The following is a 16,600-nucleotide window of genomic DNA, read 5'->3' on the forward strand; positions in this document are numbered from 1 at the left end:
AAATAACTGCTACTGCCAAATAAATATAATGCTTGTTGTTTGTATCTTGGAAAGAAATTAACAACTGAAAATAAGTTTGGTTTTAAATAATTTTGTTTGTTTTATCACAGTTAATTAGCAGCAGTTTTGTAAACTTTACTGAAAAGGCGTTGGTAAGCACTTTTGGTGTTGTTGTAAACTTTTCTGAAAAGGTGTTAGTAAGCACTTTTCTCCTTGTTCATGATTTAATAAACAATTATAATAATAATATATGTCAGCGAAATGAACTTAGAACTGCAAAGGGATAGTGAAATGAACTTAGAATTGCTAAGGGATAGTGAAATGAACTTAGAATTGCAAAGGGATAGTAAGGGTGGGGAAAAATATGATCGGGTTACCAACTTCAAAAATTATCACCACTTAGCGTCTGGCGTTTAAACTTTATAATGACTTGATTAGAAAATATTTTCATTATTTTACCAGCTTGTCAATATTTGCTTTAACAGTTATTTTGGGAGAAAATTATATGGGTTTGATTTTTCGATGCTAACAAAGATGACTAACTTTAAATAAGCTCTTTTACTTACAGTTTTTTTTCTTTAGATGTCTACATTTTGAAAAATGCAATCTTTTAACATCCGATATGAGAATCATATTTTGTTCTTTTTTCAAGCTAATTTTGCTTTATTACGATGCAAATAAATGAAAAGTCTCTTTATTTTTGTTAGAACGCTCATTTCAAGTTTTTAAAGCAAAATTGCATTTTCTTGTATGAGTCAAAAATTAAAATGCTGAATCGATGGTTGTTTTTTTTTTTTTTTTTTTTTTTTTTTTTTTTTTTTTTGCTTCAACTGTGTCTGCAGATATTAATGATATGTTTATCATAGAACTCTAAAATGCAATTTAAAAATAATTTTATCAAAAATATTTCTTTTACAAGTCGTTTTTATACTTTTGATGCCTTCACTTTGAGAATTGCAATCTCTTTGCATCTGCTATGGAAATCCGATTTTTCGAATTTTTGATGTTTAGAACACTTTGTTAAGAGGTAAACAAATAAAATCTCTTTTTATTCTTGTTAAAATCATGGAATATGAAAGTTTAAAACGAAATTCTGTGCTTTTTAAGAGTGTCTTGGGTCAAAAAGTTAAATGCTGAACATCCTTGTCATAATTTTATTTATTTATTTTTTTTTGTTACAATTATTTTAAGTACCGTATAGAAATATTTCTAGTATAATTTAACATAATGTAGAATGGTAGATAAATATTGATTCTGGAGAGAGCGATGTGCCCCCCCCCCTCTCCTGCCAAATACTAGAAAAACACCCCAGAATGATATTCTTAACATAGAATAGGGAAACTCTCAACTTTAAGTTTAAATGAGACAGTTTGTGCCATCTCTAAATTGTAAAATTTTGTTTTAACAAGATTTTTTTTTTTTTTTGAAATTATTTGATTTTTCACAAAATTAATTCATTTTTCACTAAATTATTTGGTTTTTCACAAAAAACGGACCCTGAAAAATCCTGGACAGACCCCTGTAAGTGTTATGAGTAATCTAATGCTGATTTACCTTGCAGACTATTTTTGGGTTTATTTGTTGCTCAAACTGCTAAAAGAATTTCTTCTAGGACTGTGGCTCACATGTGTGTAACTATCATGTTTCTCCTCAAATCAGAATTAAAGTTCTATCTTATAAAGTAGCGAATGACTCAGTACCATTTACAATATACGGGGAAATTTTTTGAGCCACATTTCTGTGCTTGTTTGAAATGGAAATTTGGCTAAGCTCTTTTTTTACACTGCTTGTTTTGAAGGCAATTTAATGATGATAAAATATGGTTTTTGATGAAAAAGAAAAAGTATTCAAAATACAATTAATAATTTGTTTTAACATTTATAAACTATTTAGACACATTAATGATTTGATTATTTGTAAATTATTAATGTAAATAATTTGTTTTTTAGGAAGTAGAAAAGTTACGGCAAGAGAAACTAGAAATTGACCAACAACTTCGGAATCAAGTAGGTTCTGTTCCAAGCTATCCTGTTATAAGGAGAGGTGGGTTTGATAGAAACTATTCTGATACTGAAGGTGGACGTGGAAGGAATACTCTCCCTCGTGGTAGAGGTCGAGGTGGCGGAATGAATTCCAATCGAAGATGGAGTGGTTCTGACAATAGATTTTCTAATAATACAGGTGAATTAAAAATTTTATGTACAAAAACGTCTAAATCTTTTATTCATAATTTAGTTTCTCTTAAAATTGTTCATGATACAAAAATTCACAATTACGGATGTAAAAGTATATACTTTTAAAACGAATAACATGAGTTTTATTGAACCATTCAAGTGGAGTAATATTTTCCTCATGACTAATTGAATATTTTAATTTTTCATCCTGTGCTTTTATGTATTGACAAAGTCCCCCCCCCCCCCCCAGTTTATCAGATTGGAATAATAATCCAATTCATGAATGATCAAAATTAATGTCTTATGTAATAGTCAGTAAGATGTCAGGGTGAGCCATCAAAACTTCTTTGAGGTTCCATAAAAAGTCTAGAGAAACCCGTTTGTTTTGACTTTCAAAAACATGTATGCACTGTATATTGTATACAATATATAAGATACTGATGTTTATTTTTTCCCCTAAAAAGCATCTGCTTAATTTCAAAAATTCATATGAATCCTACAGGGTGGCGACAGATCAGGGGAGATCAGGGAAAAGTCAGGGAGCTTTATCACTCAGGGAAAAATCAGGGAAATATCAGGGAATTTTGAAAAAATAACAAATTCAGGGAAAAGTGATAAAATGAAGAAAAAAAATTTTTTTTTTCCTTGTAAAATGACGTACTTAGATTCCCTACGAATTTTCCGCCAATTATTTGTTTTAAAAAAGTAAAATTAGTGAGTTGCGATTATACAGTACCGCATATTTGTGCATCTTTTTTCCTCAAGGTCAAAGTATTCAATCTTTTTATGAGCTTCCTAAGATTGCTTCTGTGTCTGTAAAGTTGTTTATTTTACCTTACTTGAATTTTCCTTCCAAGCATTCCAAGCTACGTAAAATAAACAACCCTACAGGCAAAGAAGCCGTCATTAATGACTTTGCTCCCTTGCCTTTACTCATTGTCTTGAAGCAATTAGCATACTGTTATCACGATTTCAAGAAAAAAAAATCTTTATTTTTTAAATTAATACTGAAAATGTCTTAAAAGTTATCATTTGGCGTTTTTAATTTAATTGCTAAAATTGAATTTTACTGAAAATCAAATTTATTTTTTTCCCATGGTATTATTCGCTGTCACTTCAGATTACACAAAGGGTTTTTTTTTCTTCAGATTTTGAAACTCTTTTATTTTAAAACCATATGCATATACATTTCGAAATTAATAATTGTTTTTGATTTTCAATGTTGTTTGTTACTAAAGTTATCTAAGATTTTTTTCGACAACTAATGAAATCATTTGAAATTGAGTATTGTATGTAAGAAAGTAAATATTATTATTATTTTGTTGAAAGATTTCAATTTGTTTTACATAAATGTCTACTCTGCCCTGTGTAAGTAAAGGGCAGTAACTGCACATTTTTCATTTTTCTTGCATTTTTATCATCTGTTGTACGTTATCCTTATTACGCCTACTCGCTTATTTGGTTTCCGCTGAAAAAGTTTGACAAAAAAAACCATCTAATTCCAACATTTTCCTATTGTTAGTACTGAGTCCACCACATTTCTTCAAATATCTCGAAAACGTATTTCTGCCGTTTACCTGCACACGGCAGTATTTTTTACGTAAGTAAAACTACCTTGCTTCTATACTTTAACTCTGTCATTTGTTATTCTTGCAGCAACTATTATACTGCTTATAAATTCAATTCAGTATTATTTCCATTTAAATTTCTTAGTTTTATCATGATTAGATATGTCTTTAAGAGTGGTTTTAATAATTTCTTAGAATTCTTAATGTTAACTGGTTCTGGAAGCAAAGTATTTTAGATTTATTACGATATTTCTCTGTCGATAATTTAATATACTATTTTTACCAAAAAAAGGAGCATCTTTTCAAAATATATTTTTAATTTATAGCTTAAACTGTGCTAAACACTGCATTTTATTTAATATGCAATGCTTTTCAAGTAGGGCGAAGAACGGAAACCATTATTATTGGTAACGTAAATCAGGGAAATTTAGTGAACGAAATCAGGGAAAAGTCGGGGAACTTTTTTTTTCCAGTTCCTGTCGCCACCCTGTCCTAGCATTTGACCCAATCATTCTATTGTTTTTACATTTCTTTTATTTTTCTTTTTTTTTTTTAACAAAACTTTCTAAGATCATAAACTTTGCAAATTGGCATGCAAATCCTATGTTGTTACTTTTCTAATATTCATTAAAAATTCTGGTGTATCAAAAAAAAAATATGGGCAACATCAAATGTAAAATCACTTCGTAAGGCCTTATTTTTGGTATATTTTTCTCTTATGCTTATTTTATGTAACTTTAAATGAAACTAAAATCTTTTTAGGTCATCGTCGTGATGTGTTAGATCGAGATGACAAGAATTCAGATTTACCTCCTCGACAAAGAGGTAGAAATGACAGGCGTCGAGTAACTGATGAAGATGAATCCGTTTTAGATAGCCATGAAGTCTCCAGTATTGCTAGCATGGATCAAGGTAAAAGATTGTAATAAGTACAGTGAAAAACATTTAACACTAAATTGAGGGGTCTGAAATGATTTTTCCAGTTAGAAAGCTCCAGGGTAAAAGATGTGTATTTTTTGCAATCCAGACAGCTACATCGCTTTGTCTTAACCCATTTTCAATGTTAAGTGTTTTGATGTTAAAGATATTTCACTGTACTTCTGTTTATATACAATATCATTACCATTTTTTAAAAATAGTGTTATGTTCTTAATTTCATTTATTAAAATCTATACATTACTCATCTGAGTAGCAATTTTTATTATCTCAGTTTAGTTTAGATAAAGGGTCAGTAACTATACCGTTTCTCTTTAATCTTTTCAAGCAAGAAAGTTATAAAAAAAAATCTTCCCCGTTTTAGCCCTGGATGGGGGGCTTTAACACTCGCTTATTTTCATCTACTATGCCATTCTAATGCTTAGTGATTAATAAATTTATGTAAATAATTATTTTCGACTCATGTTATACATACAGCTCATGTTCAAAATATTAGAATACAGTAAACCTCATTGATTACAGTCAATCCGTTCCAGCTTTTACGGTGATAGGTAAATTTCCCCAAAATAGATTTCTTTATTTATAAAGTGAATGCTTCCCTAATTAATGCATAGAAAACTAATTTATAACCGTGGTTTTTTCTTCTTTTTTTTTTTTTTTAAACAAGTAGAGCCTTATAGACATGAAATAATATTCTTTAACCACCATTACACTCATATTATCCAATGTATAACACAAAATATCTAAAAATAATACCTTTTTATACTTTATTCTAAATATCATAGTGTTAGTAAAGTGAATTGAACTATGTGTGTGTGCATACTCAGAGAATTCTTACATGCTATCTCTAATCTTAAAATAGTGCAACATGTTTGATGATGAAATAAGTGCAAATGAGTGACATAATTTCCCCCGCCTGGCAACTGCTTTATTTCCCTATTGAAAGTAATGCTTACTGTTTGAAAAGCAAGAAGTTGAAGATATTACAAATACATTTATCTTCTTTCAATAATAGTGATATATACACTTCCCAGTAAGTCTTTAACTATTGAAAGCAGATAGCAATACTTGGCTTTTTCTGCAGCATCTTTATAAATCCACTCTCCTCCTCCTCAACTGACTACTAAGAACTTGCCTTATTTGAAATCAATGTTTTTTTTTTTAAATTATTTCTTTTATTTATTTATTTTTTAACGGAAGAGCTAAAACTGAGACAATTATAAAAGCTAATGAATAAATTTGAAGAGGGGAAAATCGCGATGATAGTCAAAGAGCGAAGTAGCGAGGGACGACTATTTTTTTTTGTACAGATTCAAAATTTGATTGTAATGTAATGACTTTTAATGCAAATGAATTTTATTAAGGACTAATAGTTTATGAAACTTATTTATTTCCATAAAATTTATGTATTTGAAGAGATTAATAAAAAAAAATATTTTGAAAAGTCAAAATATTAGAATATTTATCCAAATGGTTCAAAATATTAGAATTTTTCACATTATTTCTCCTTTAATTACCACCCATTCATAACTGATTGCATCATTTATTAAATGCAAAAGATTTTATTTAAAATCAGTATTCTTTTTGCTGCGTGTTTCCTCTTTTATCTTATCGTGTGTGTGGTATTCCTGAATTTAGTGAGAAGATTAAGTGAAAAGTAGCCGATTGCGCTACATTTTGCCACAATCTAAAACAAAAAAGGTGCTGAAAATCAACGACATTGATTTCATTGTGCTTGACTGGTTTTGTTCTGCTAGAGGAAACAATTTACACAAATGCCTTCCTATTTTATTTTCCCAAAAGATTCAGCAAATTATTTACTTATTAGTTAAGTTCACTTATATAAGCAATACTCATTAATTTAATTTAGAACTATACACTGTATGTATAGGTTTAAAATACAAATTAAAATGCCATCGTAAATTCAGACTCCCCAATAGCGGGCACTCTCTATTAACGGACAAAAACTTTGGTCCTGATGGTGTCCGCTATTGGGAGGTTTGACTGTATTACAATGTTTCATAATTCCATTGTCAGAAAATTTATTTGAAGATGATTCATCTTTGAACACAATTTAGCATGACCACATACCTCTGTGTTCACTAAGAATTGGTTCTGCCAATGCTACATCAAGTTATTTCCTTGGTCACTGAACTCATTAGACATTAATCTCATTGCAAACGTACGGCATATGATGAAGAAAAACTCGGAGAAAATCCTCTTTCGAGTAAAACTGAGTTAGTAGTTTCCACAAAGTATATTTGGGCTAATATTGATCAAAATATTTGCAAACACCATTTATATAGTATGCCAGATCGATTATATGCTGTTAATAAAGCTAAAGGGGATGCTATTGAATACTAACTACCATTTACTTTATAATTGTAATGTAATATTTTTGCATAAAATAAAATATTCTATTCTTTTGAACCAATCTAAATTTTATTCTAATATTTTTATGTATCCCATATAAAAGTGATATACAGATTCCCTCATTAAAACTGTCTCTTTGTTGTCCGCGGATCGCCATTGATTTCCAATGGATACTGCGCAGTAGGATAGTATTACTACTTTAAGCCACCATGCAAACAACCATTTCCAGAAAAAAGTCATGAATACCTAACAATAACCTGCCACTATTCTTGTCATAACTGCACCTACATTAGCCACTAGGTAAGCAGTGGTGCCCACTGGGGGGGGGGGGGCTTTATGCAACAACCTGTTCCATAGAAATTTTTAGAGGCTGCTCAGAGTTTTTGATCCCATTTTGAATGGCTCTCGTTCTGGGGAATGCCATTTAGTTATGAAGGAGGTTTGCCATTGCCCTAATATGCCGCTATGTTTCCAAAATATCTCTCGGAATTCTTAACCTGAGCATTGCATAAATATTTCGAGTGTCAATACGTTCTTAGGCACTTATCCGCGCGTGGTCAGGTTGAAAAACGTCCTGATGTGTGCATCACATGACTGCCTTTTACTCCAATTTTAATGTCCTTTTCCTATTATTAGAAATTTTAATGTGATTCAATTGTTTACTCTCTAAATATCGTCTCCAGTGGCCAAATTGAAACCAAATTTTAAAAAAAATATTTTAAAAAAATCGCCAAATTTGTTGCCAAATTAGCAACAAAACTTGGCGACCAAAAAACTTGCGATATATCGCCAAGTGTCTGCCAAATTATAACACCACTTGTGTATGCATCAAAATTAACAATGATTTCCCCACAAAAGCGGGTGAAAGACCACTTTAGAAACACCCGAATGCAACCAAAAGGAGAGATGAGCAACTTGACCCCACTAGGAGTCTATGTACCAAATTTCAACTTTCTAGGACATACCATTCTTGAGTTATGCAACATACACATGCACATACATACGGACGTCATGAGAAAAGTTTGTGTAATTAACTCGGGCAATGTCAAAATGGATATTTCGGGTGTTTATACGTTCTTAGGCACTAATCCACGTGTGGTCGAGTTGAAAAAAACTCAACATTAATTTGGGGGTGAGCAAAATGGAAATTAAGGCTGAATTTTGAGTGAAAATTTTTTCGTGTATACAATACTTCCTTTTTTTTGTAAAAAAAAGTAAAAAACCTTTAAAAGTCAGAGAATTTTTTTAAACCACAAGTGTATGAACCCCGAGAATTCTGTAAAATTGTGTTCTTTGACTTTGTGCTAGAAAGATGTCAAAACAATCTTAAGCATGCACAAAAAAAATCTAATTTTCAAGTTTAAGAAGCAAAACTAAACCACAAGCCAGCAAGTTATTATTATTCAAAGTTAATTCAGAAATTAAAATACAGTGAAATAAAGTTTATATTTTTTTGAAAGGACTATATGAAAAAAACATAGAAATGAAAAAAATGTGTAATAGGTATATGTTAATATGTATTAGTAGGGTGGAGTGAAAAAATCAAAATCTGATAACCGCTAAGTAATGTTGCAGAAAAGTTGTCTTTGGTAGAGGTATTTGGTCACGCAAAAGGATTTTGACAGCAAAAATATCTTGAGGTGCCGCTTGCACCTTGAATTTGACCATTATTGCATAAAAACTGGAAAAAGTTACAATAATTTCATCCAAAATATAAATTTGATGTTATATCACTTAAGAGTCTGCTTTTTGTATAGATTACGCACCGCGTAAGATCATTTTAATAATAAACTGTATTTTCAAGTTCCACACATACTTTGAATTTAACCACTATAGTGTCAAAATTGCCAAACATTGTAAGGCTCCGTACTTTGATAAAAAGTATCAGAAGTTATTATTTGCAAAACTTTGCTCTCTGATTAATTAATCCTTACTGAGATACCGAAAAAGTAAGTAATAAATGCATTTTTTGCATAGGAGAACAAAAAAAGTATTTTCCACTTAGCGTATAACTTTGGCCCAAAATGTAAAATTTACATGTGATACAGAACGTATGTTAAGTATATAAGTTTTAAAATAAATATGTAGCTTGCAACAACCCACGTTAGTCACACCTCAAAACAAAAGAAGTTGTTAAATAAATTTTAATGATTTTTGAGCCCTCAAACAAACCACATTTCATACATAGAACATAGTTTGACTGGTGAGTTGCACTATTATCTTAACTCCTGACAGTATTTGGCTTTAGTGATATATAGCAGGATAAGATTTCTGGATTCTAATCTGAATCTAGCTCTAAGAAATCTATCTCTCTTGGTTAGACAACAAAGTGTGGTGGTCGCTTCTTGGTCTACTTTTGCGCATGTCTGACTAGTTTAGGTTAGGTTACATGAGGTTTTGGAAATCATATAATTCAGTAGGTATGCCATGAAGCACCATTTCTTTAATATTTTTGTCTGAAATTCTTTTTTTAAGGGGAGGATTCGAGTTTTCCCGCTCCCACCTATCAGAGAACTCGTGGTAGTCTCTCAGTATCGAAATTGAGATCTGGAATTGTAAATTTTTGCTATCCAATCAAATTCTTCAAACTTGCCATCCTACTTCGATGGAAACAAACTTCTCTAATGATGTTTCGATCATCAGCAATACTGTTGTAGCACACTGGTTACTTTGAGAATAAAAAATATATCACCAGGGATTGCAGATGACCGTCATCAGAGAACTTGTTTTGCGACAGATTACGATGACCAGTTCAATAAACTTGACTGGTCATTGAAAATTTAATTCCTGATTTCAATTTTAAAGCTTATAGACTACCATGAGCTCATTGATAAGCAGAAGTGGGAAAACTTGGTTCCCTCTTTCAAAAAGAATTTCAGATAAAACTTTGAAAGAAATGGTGCTTAATAGAGTACCTACTGAGTTGTATGGTGTTTAAAACCTCACATGTCATACTAAAGCAGTGAGATAATAGGTAAAATAAGAAAAAGAAGCTTCAGCTATAGTTTGTTGTCTTACCAAGAGGGATGGATTTATTAGAGTCGGATTAGAAACCAGAAATATTACGCCACAATATAACACAAAGACCAAAAATGAAGAGAAATCAAATAGCTGAACTCGCAAGCCAAACGTTTTTTTTTTAAAATAACCAACGTGGTTACAGTTTGAGGGCTCAAAAAGCCATTAAAATTTGTTTAGCAACTTCTTTTGTTTCGAGGTGTGACTTTATGGGCCATCGCAAGCTACATTTATACTTAGTTTTTTATGCGTAACCTTTGTTCTCTATCATAGATAAATTTTACATTTTGAGTCAAAGTTATAGGCTAAGTGGAGAATTTTTTTTTACTAGATATAAAATGCTTTTATTACTTATTTTTTCTATATGTAAGAATTAATATGAAAGCAAAGTTTTAATAATAATAATTTCCAATAAGTTTCCTCAAAGTACAGAGCATTAGGATGTAATTCATTTTGACGCTATATTGGTCAAATTCAAAGGAGGTATATAGCTTTAAAATATAGTTTATTATTAAAATGATATTTTGCGGTGTGTAATCTACACAAAAAGCCTACTCTTATATGATATTACATCAAAATCTCTGCAGGAACCAATTTAAAAAATGTATAAGAGAGAAACGTGTAAACTGCTTCACTGTACATGCTTTCAAATGCATTTTCCTTAAAATATTCATTTAAAGAAGAATTGGTGAAGGTTAGCTTTGTTAAACCACCACCCTTGACTTTCACTACATGTGGCTGTTTAACAAAGTTCAATTGTACTTTTCTGGCATTTTTGTGAGTTATGCTGCTGTGAAATAAATCTTAATTCTTTTCTGTAAATTTTCAGAGAGTATTTCATCAGTTGAAGGTTCAAAAAATCGTAGACGAAGAAAGAAGAAGAAAAATCGTTACCATGGAGATACAAATGTTAATGATGATCATTATAGAAGTTCTGGCTTCTCTGAGCAATCTACATTAACGTCTTCTGAGAGATCAGTAAATAGTTTTAAAAATACTTCAACTCCTTGTACAAATGGTGAAGACAGCAGTTTAAAAAATGGTAGCCCACATTCTGCTAAACCTCCGCGTGATCATCCTAGGTCTAATAATGCCCCTCCTAACAAAGTTGAACTTTCTGTCTTAAATGAATCTTCAGTAGTTAATGGTACTGCTTGAAAAATATATACTTAGGTTTTTCTATTGTACCTCTTTGCTATAGATAACAATCCTTTTGTCTTAATTTCTAAAATATTGTTTTTCTTCAAGCCTTATTGTGTGAATTATAAATTAAGTCCAGTATGTTGCCAAATCTTTTGTTTCATTTGATGTTAATTTTTTTGAGTTTAGTTGAAATTGTTTTATGTTGAATAATTTTGTTATTAGACATGGCTTTTTGTGCTCTATTTAAATGTAATATATTTAAAATTTGATACATGAATTTTTTTATAGGAGTGTGTGATACTGTTTTCTTTGATAACTACTTAGACTGTGCCTTGTGATGTAAATATATTCACCTAACATAAGGTTATTTATTGTTTCATTTCTTTAATTTCAAATAATAAATTGCTGAAATTCTGTTGTATTGTATTGTTGGTACTTTGATAGTGCCATATTGAATTATAAAACCATTGGTTTAACAAGATTTAAATCTGTTACACCACAAAAATATGCAATTGTTTTCAGTTTGAAATGCTCGATAAGTTAATTTTTTACATCTTTAATTTTAAAGTAAAAATATATTGTTGTTTTTGGAAGGTAAATTTTATATCTACTTTTTTTTTTTTAAATGTTGGATTTAAAATAATCTGTTATATTCTTATTTTGTTTAAAAATTGCTAAAATTGCTTCTTGTTAACAAGTAGTAGGGGAATGTGGTGGCAAATTCAAAGTTAACTTAACCTTTTTCAGAAATAACAAATTGAAAATTTGTTTTGAAAAATACAATGCATAAAAAAAGAACAATATGTTCTGATAGAACTTGCATTGAAACATTATTTTTAATTTTTGGCAGAATTATATTCTGTTTGATTATTGAAAATACTTTTGATCAAATATGAATGAGTAACTAATTGAATGAGCGAATAAATTTAACAAATAATAAAACAATAAACAAATAAGTTAACATATAATAAAAAAGATTATGAGATAGTGAATTAATAACTGAAAAAAAATGTAAATAAAATAATGAAGGTATACAAATGATTTGATTAATGAATGAATACGTAAGTGATTTCATAAACGGATCGTGAATGAAATGGAATATTTCACTTTGCCCCATTCACTTTTAACAAATTGTATTGAACATTTTGAATCAAATCGTGCTTAATATTATCTAAATAAGTACAAGACTGAACATCAGTTACTCTCAATCAATACTTGAAATGTTAATTACAAATTGTGTATCAAATTTTTGAAATACTTGTGTTATTATTTTCCTTGATCTTTAGAGCTATTTATTTTTTCAATGGAATCAACTGTGTTTAAAACATATTAAAATATTGCTGTATAGGTGGCGCTGCAAACTTAAAGTATTTTATCATTTCACTTTACTCCACATTCCCCTTAATATCAGATGTGTTACATACACAGGCAAAAAGCAAGATCTTCTTTGAAATGTTCCAAGTTTTGAAAAACCTTGGATTTTCTTGTACTAAAAATTTATTACCCTGTTAAAGTTAATCATATTTGTAATGCAGTATTTTTCTGTGATTTCATTAAAAGTTTTTAAATTACTTGGTTTGTACATCTTATTTGTTAACCATTTGATCTTTTAAACATATTTTTGTTGCAGCAAATTCATTCTGCAAAGCTCAAATCGATGATATTTTGTGACTACACTATAGAAAACAAAAGAAAATTGTTCATAAAATCAGTTCTCTTTACTCAGAACTCCAAATAATAACTGAATACTACAGTCCATCTCAAAAGTTAAGTTACTTTACAAAAAGTTCATTTAAAAACTAAAAACTGGTTATTAAATGCTTCATCATTTACTTTTTATAAGCACAAAAAACAAAATGAATATAAAAAGAAATCGCATTTGTTTTTTGCACAAAAAATTAAAAGTATTCAACATCATAGAAATTTCATGTCTTATAAGTTTAGCCACTATTAGAAAAACTGTTGAAATATGTTCAATAATTATAATTTTAATGCATAATCATGCTTCCATTGCATGAAATAAGAATATAAACTTTTTCCATCAATTCAACAAGTTTTTGTGGCATTTTATTATCAATATTGTACCATTCTCTCTTTATGGCAGTTTTCAGTTCCTCGGCAGAGATATACTGATTCAAATTTGCATTAACCCCCAGCTTAAAACTCCCAAAACATTTTCAGTTGGATTTAAATTAGGACTTAAAGCAGACCAGTGTATAACATGAAAGTTTTGTTGATCGAGCCATGCTTTTGTGGAATTTGATGTATGCATGGAACTATCATGCTGAAATATGCAGTAGTATGGTCCTCCTATGATGTTACAAAATGGCATATAATTGATTTTCAATGTTTCCTGATAGTTTCTTGATGTTTATTTTACACTTAAAATTGTTAATGATGTTTGACCATTGAACCCAAATGAGCCCGACATCATCACAGATTTTTCACCTTGTTGTCTGCTGAAAAATGTTCTTGGCTCTTTTTGCAAATCATGCCAATAATAAGTCCACCCGTCTGGGCCATCTAAATTCCCCTTGTTCTCATCAGAAAATATGACAGAAAGCCACTTCCTTCCGAATGACATATCTTCGCAAATCTTTGCCCATTCTAATAATTTGATTTTATGATGATCTTTCAAAGTTGGTTTCCTAACCATCTTTTTCAAAATAAGATGAAGACAATTTCTAATTATTCAGTGGATCGTGTCTTTTGAAACTTGGAGTCCAGACATTACTTTATATTGCACAAAGAGAGATCCTCGCGAGATGCCATTTGAAGTAAACGTCTGTCATCTTGTTTGTTTGTTGAAAGATACTTTTTAGCTCAATTTTTTCCTTTGCATTTTATTTTTACTTGCAGGAATTCTATAAATGCTTCTCTTAGATCTATTCAAATGCTCTGCAATATCAGTTATACTCAAGCATTTAGCTTTCATTTGCCATGCAATGCACTTTTCACAGGGTTCGTACGCCCTTGAAAAACCTTGAAAAGTGCTTGAAAACCTTGAAAAAGTTTCTTAGTGCTTAAATTCTCTCAAAAATCAACGAATTGTGCTTAGAAGTTTTAAAAAAGTATTTCACCAATGCAATTTTCTGAACATGTGTTCAGTATGCAACATCGCGAAAAATTGCTTCCGTGTTTGGGATTTCAATCCTTTTGCATCCTGTAAACATTTTGATGTTTTTTACAACCGAAAGATATTTTGACATATGGTACCTTAGATTAGTTTATTTTTGTTTGATTTCATTAATCAACAAAGAAATTAATTTGGAAACCATGACAACATTGAACTTACTCGGGTTTCGCGGAAAATTGCTCTTGTGTTTGAAATTTCAATCTTTTTGCATCTTGCAAATATTTAAATATTTTGGCTAATCAAATGTTAGTTTCGCATATGCTACCTTAGATTAGTATATTTTTTGTTTAATTTTAATAAAAAACAAATAAATTTATTTCATGGGAAACATGCCACGTCGAACAAACTCAGACTTTGCGAAAATTTGCTTCTCGTGTTTGAAATTTCAATCTTTTTGCATCTTGCAAATATTTAAATATATTCACTAATAGGATGTTATTTTCATATTTGCTACCATAGATTAGCATATTTTATGTTTAATTTCGGTAAAATATAAGTTTATTTTATGGGAAACATGACAACATTAAACTTAATTCGCGAAAATTTGCTTCCCTTGTTTGAGATTTCAATCCTTTTGCATTTTGTAAATATTTTTATATTTTTGGCAATTAGTAGTTATTTTGACACTGCTACATCAGATTAGCTTGTTTTATTTTTTATTTTAAGAACTAAAGAGTTAAAGAATTTATTACCTTGGTCTTGTTTAATTATTTGCTTATTTATTTTTGCAATTTTGAATCATTATCTTTACCTAAATTTTGGTCATAACAGATTTTTAAAAAAAAAATTTTAATTTCAGCAGTTGAGCACCTAACAAGTTAACTTAAGTTTGTATTTTAAATATAAAGTTGATTTATATAATTTTATTTATAAGTACATCATTTTTTTATGTCTGCTAAAATAAATAAGGTGTATAACAGGGGTGGTTGTGTTATGATTATTCACTTGAAATCCAGTAGTGTTCGTTTTTATGCTTTTACCTCCCTATATCTCCAATTTTCCCCTTTTCCTCAAATGTTCAAAATTACTACTTTATTAAGATTGTGGGTACTTGGAGCTTACTGAAAGAGGCTTTAATCAGCAAAGGGGTAGATAGCTTAAGGAGGGTCATTCATCTTCATTTGGATATAATAAATTGACCAGTACCAGCCTAGCTAGGCCCAGTGCCTGTTGCTGGTTATCAACAGGCACTGGGCATGGTATTTCTATGCAGAATATTTTGACTTAATAAACTGTTTTATGAATTGTATGCATAGCAAAAGTTATTGTTGTACATATGTATATTCAAGTAATAGGGGTCTTAGTTTTAAAAATGATCCCCCCCCCCTCGCCCCATTTTGCTCTTTGAAACTTTCAGGTAATGAACCTGAATATTATTGGCTTTCTAAATTTAAATTCTAATTTCAACAATAACCCATTTTTTCCCAAAATAAAGCTATTTTTGTCATAATATATGTCAACTTCTTGTGAATCTTTTCAATTTCGAAATATGGCTCTATAAATCTGAACTTGCATATTTATTCTCTATTGCAAGTTAATCAATGAAAGCTGAATAGACTCAAGTTTGCATTCAAAGTATTTATCACTGCTTAAGCTGCTTTTGTATATTTTGAGGTGTAGAGACTGGACTGCGGACTTCATAAACTTTTCTTACTTCCTAATTTTTAAACTTACTCGAGGACAGTTGAAATGCCTTATTGGCTGAACAGCTAATAAATACATACGAATAATTGATTTGCATACCTATAAATGATTTGCAAACCTAATATTTTTAGAACTTAATAGTACAAACTGAAATAACTTTCTGGGTAGTGTTTTTGTCCTAAACGCCCTTATATTGTAATAAACCACTGTATAGATATTGGAAATAAATGTTGAAACCGGGGGGGGGGGAGTGACTTCAAAAACTCCTCTCTGGCAATGCCATTGAACTTGGGTATTTTAGTTTCTTCCCATAAAAGTTAAAAGCAGTTATGAAAGGTTTTTTTAATTTGCTGATTATAGAAAATATACAAACCTCTGACTGTTGCAAGCTTTGAAAAACCTCAAAATTAAACCTCTTGGTATCTGCTTCTCTTTATGACCAAACTTTTCAAACATTTTCAGAAAAACTTTCAACACAGTAGATCTTTCATCAAAGTGTCTCTCGTTGTAGAAAAAGCAATTTTGTTTTCCTATACTTTTTTGTATTATTGCCTTATTTCCATGTGTTTGTAGTAAATGAAATCTGCATACAATATTTTTAGTACAAA

General features: G+C 30.2%; 1 protein-coding gene across 2 annotated transcripts in view; it reads left to right on the forward strand.

Moving 5' to 3' along the window:
• LOC129219268 (fragile X messenger ribonucleoprotein 1 homolog) overlaps positions 1 to 12,783 on the forward strand; it is a 106,538-nt gene extending 93,755 nt beyond the window's left edge. For both annotated transcript variants that reach the window (XM_054853598.1, XM_054853599.1), the window contains exons 12-14: positions 1,950 to 2,181; positions 4,505 to 4,654; positions 10,899 to 12,783. In XM_054853598.1, the coding sequence (XP_054709573.1) occupies positions 1,950 to 2,181; positions 4,505 to 4,654; positions 10,899 to 11,227 (711 nt within the window). In that variant the 3' untranslated portion in view covers positions 11,228 to 12,783. The remainder of the gene's footprint in view (positions 1 to 1,949; positions 2,182 to 4,504; positions 4,655 to 10,898) is intronic.
• Positions 12,784 to 16,600: the final 3,817 nt, after the last annotated feature.

This window comes from Uloborus diversus, chromosome 3, assembly GCF_026930045.1.
Source record: "Uloborus diversus isolate 005 chromosome 3, Udiv.v.3.1, whole genome shotgun sequence".
Lineage (NCBI taxonomy): Eukaryota > Metazoa > Arthropoda > Arachnida > Araneae > Uloboridae > Uloborus > Uloborus diversus.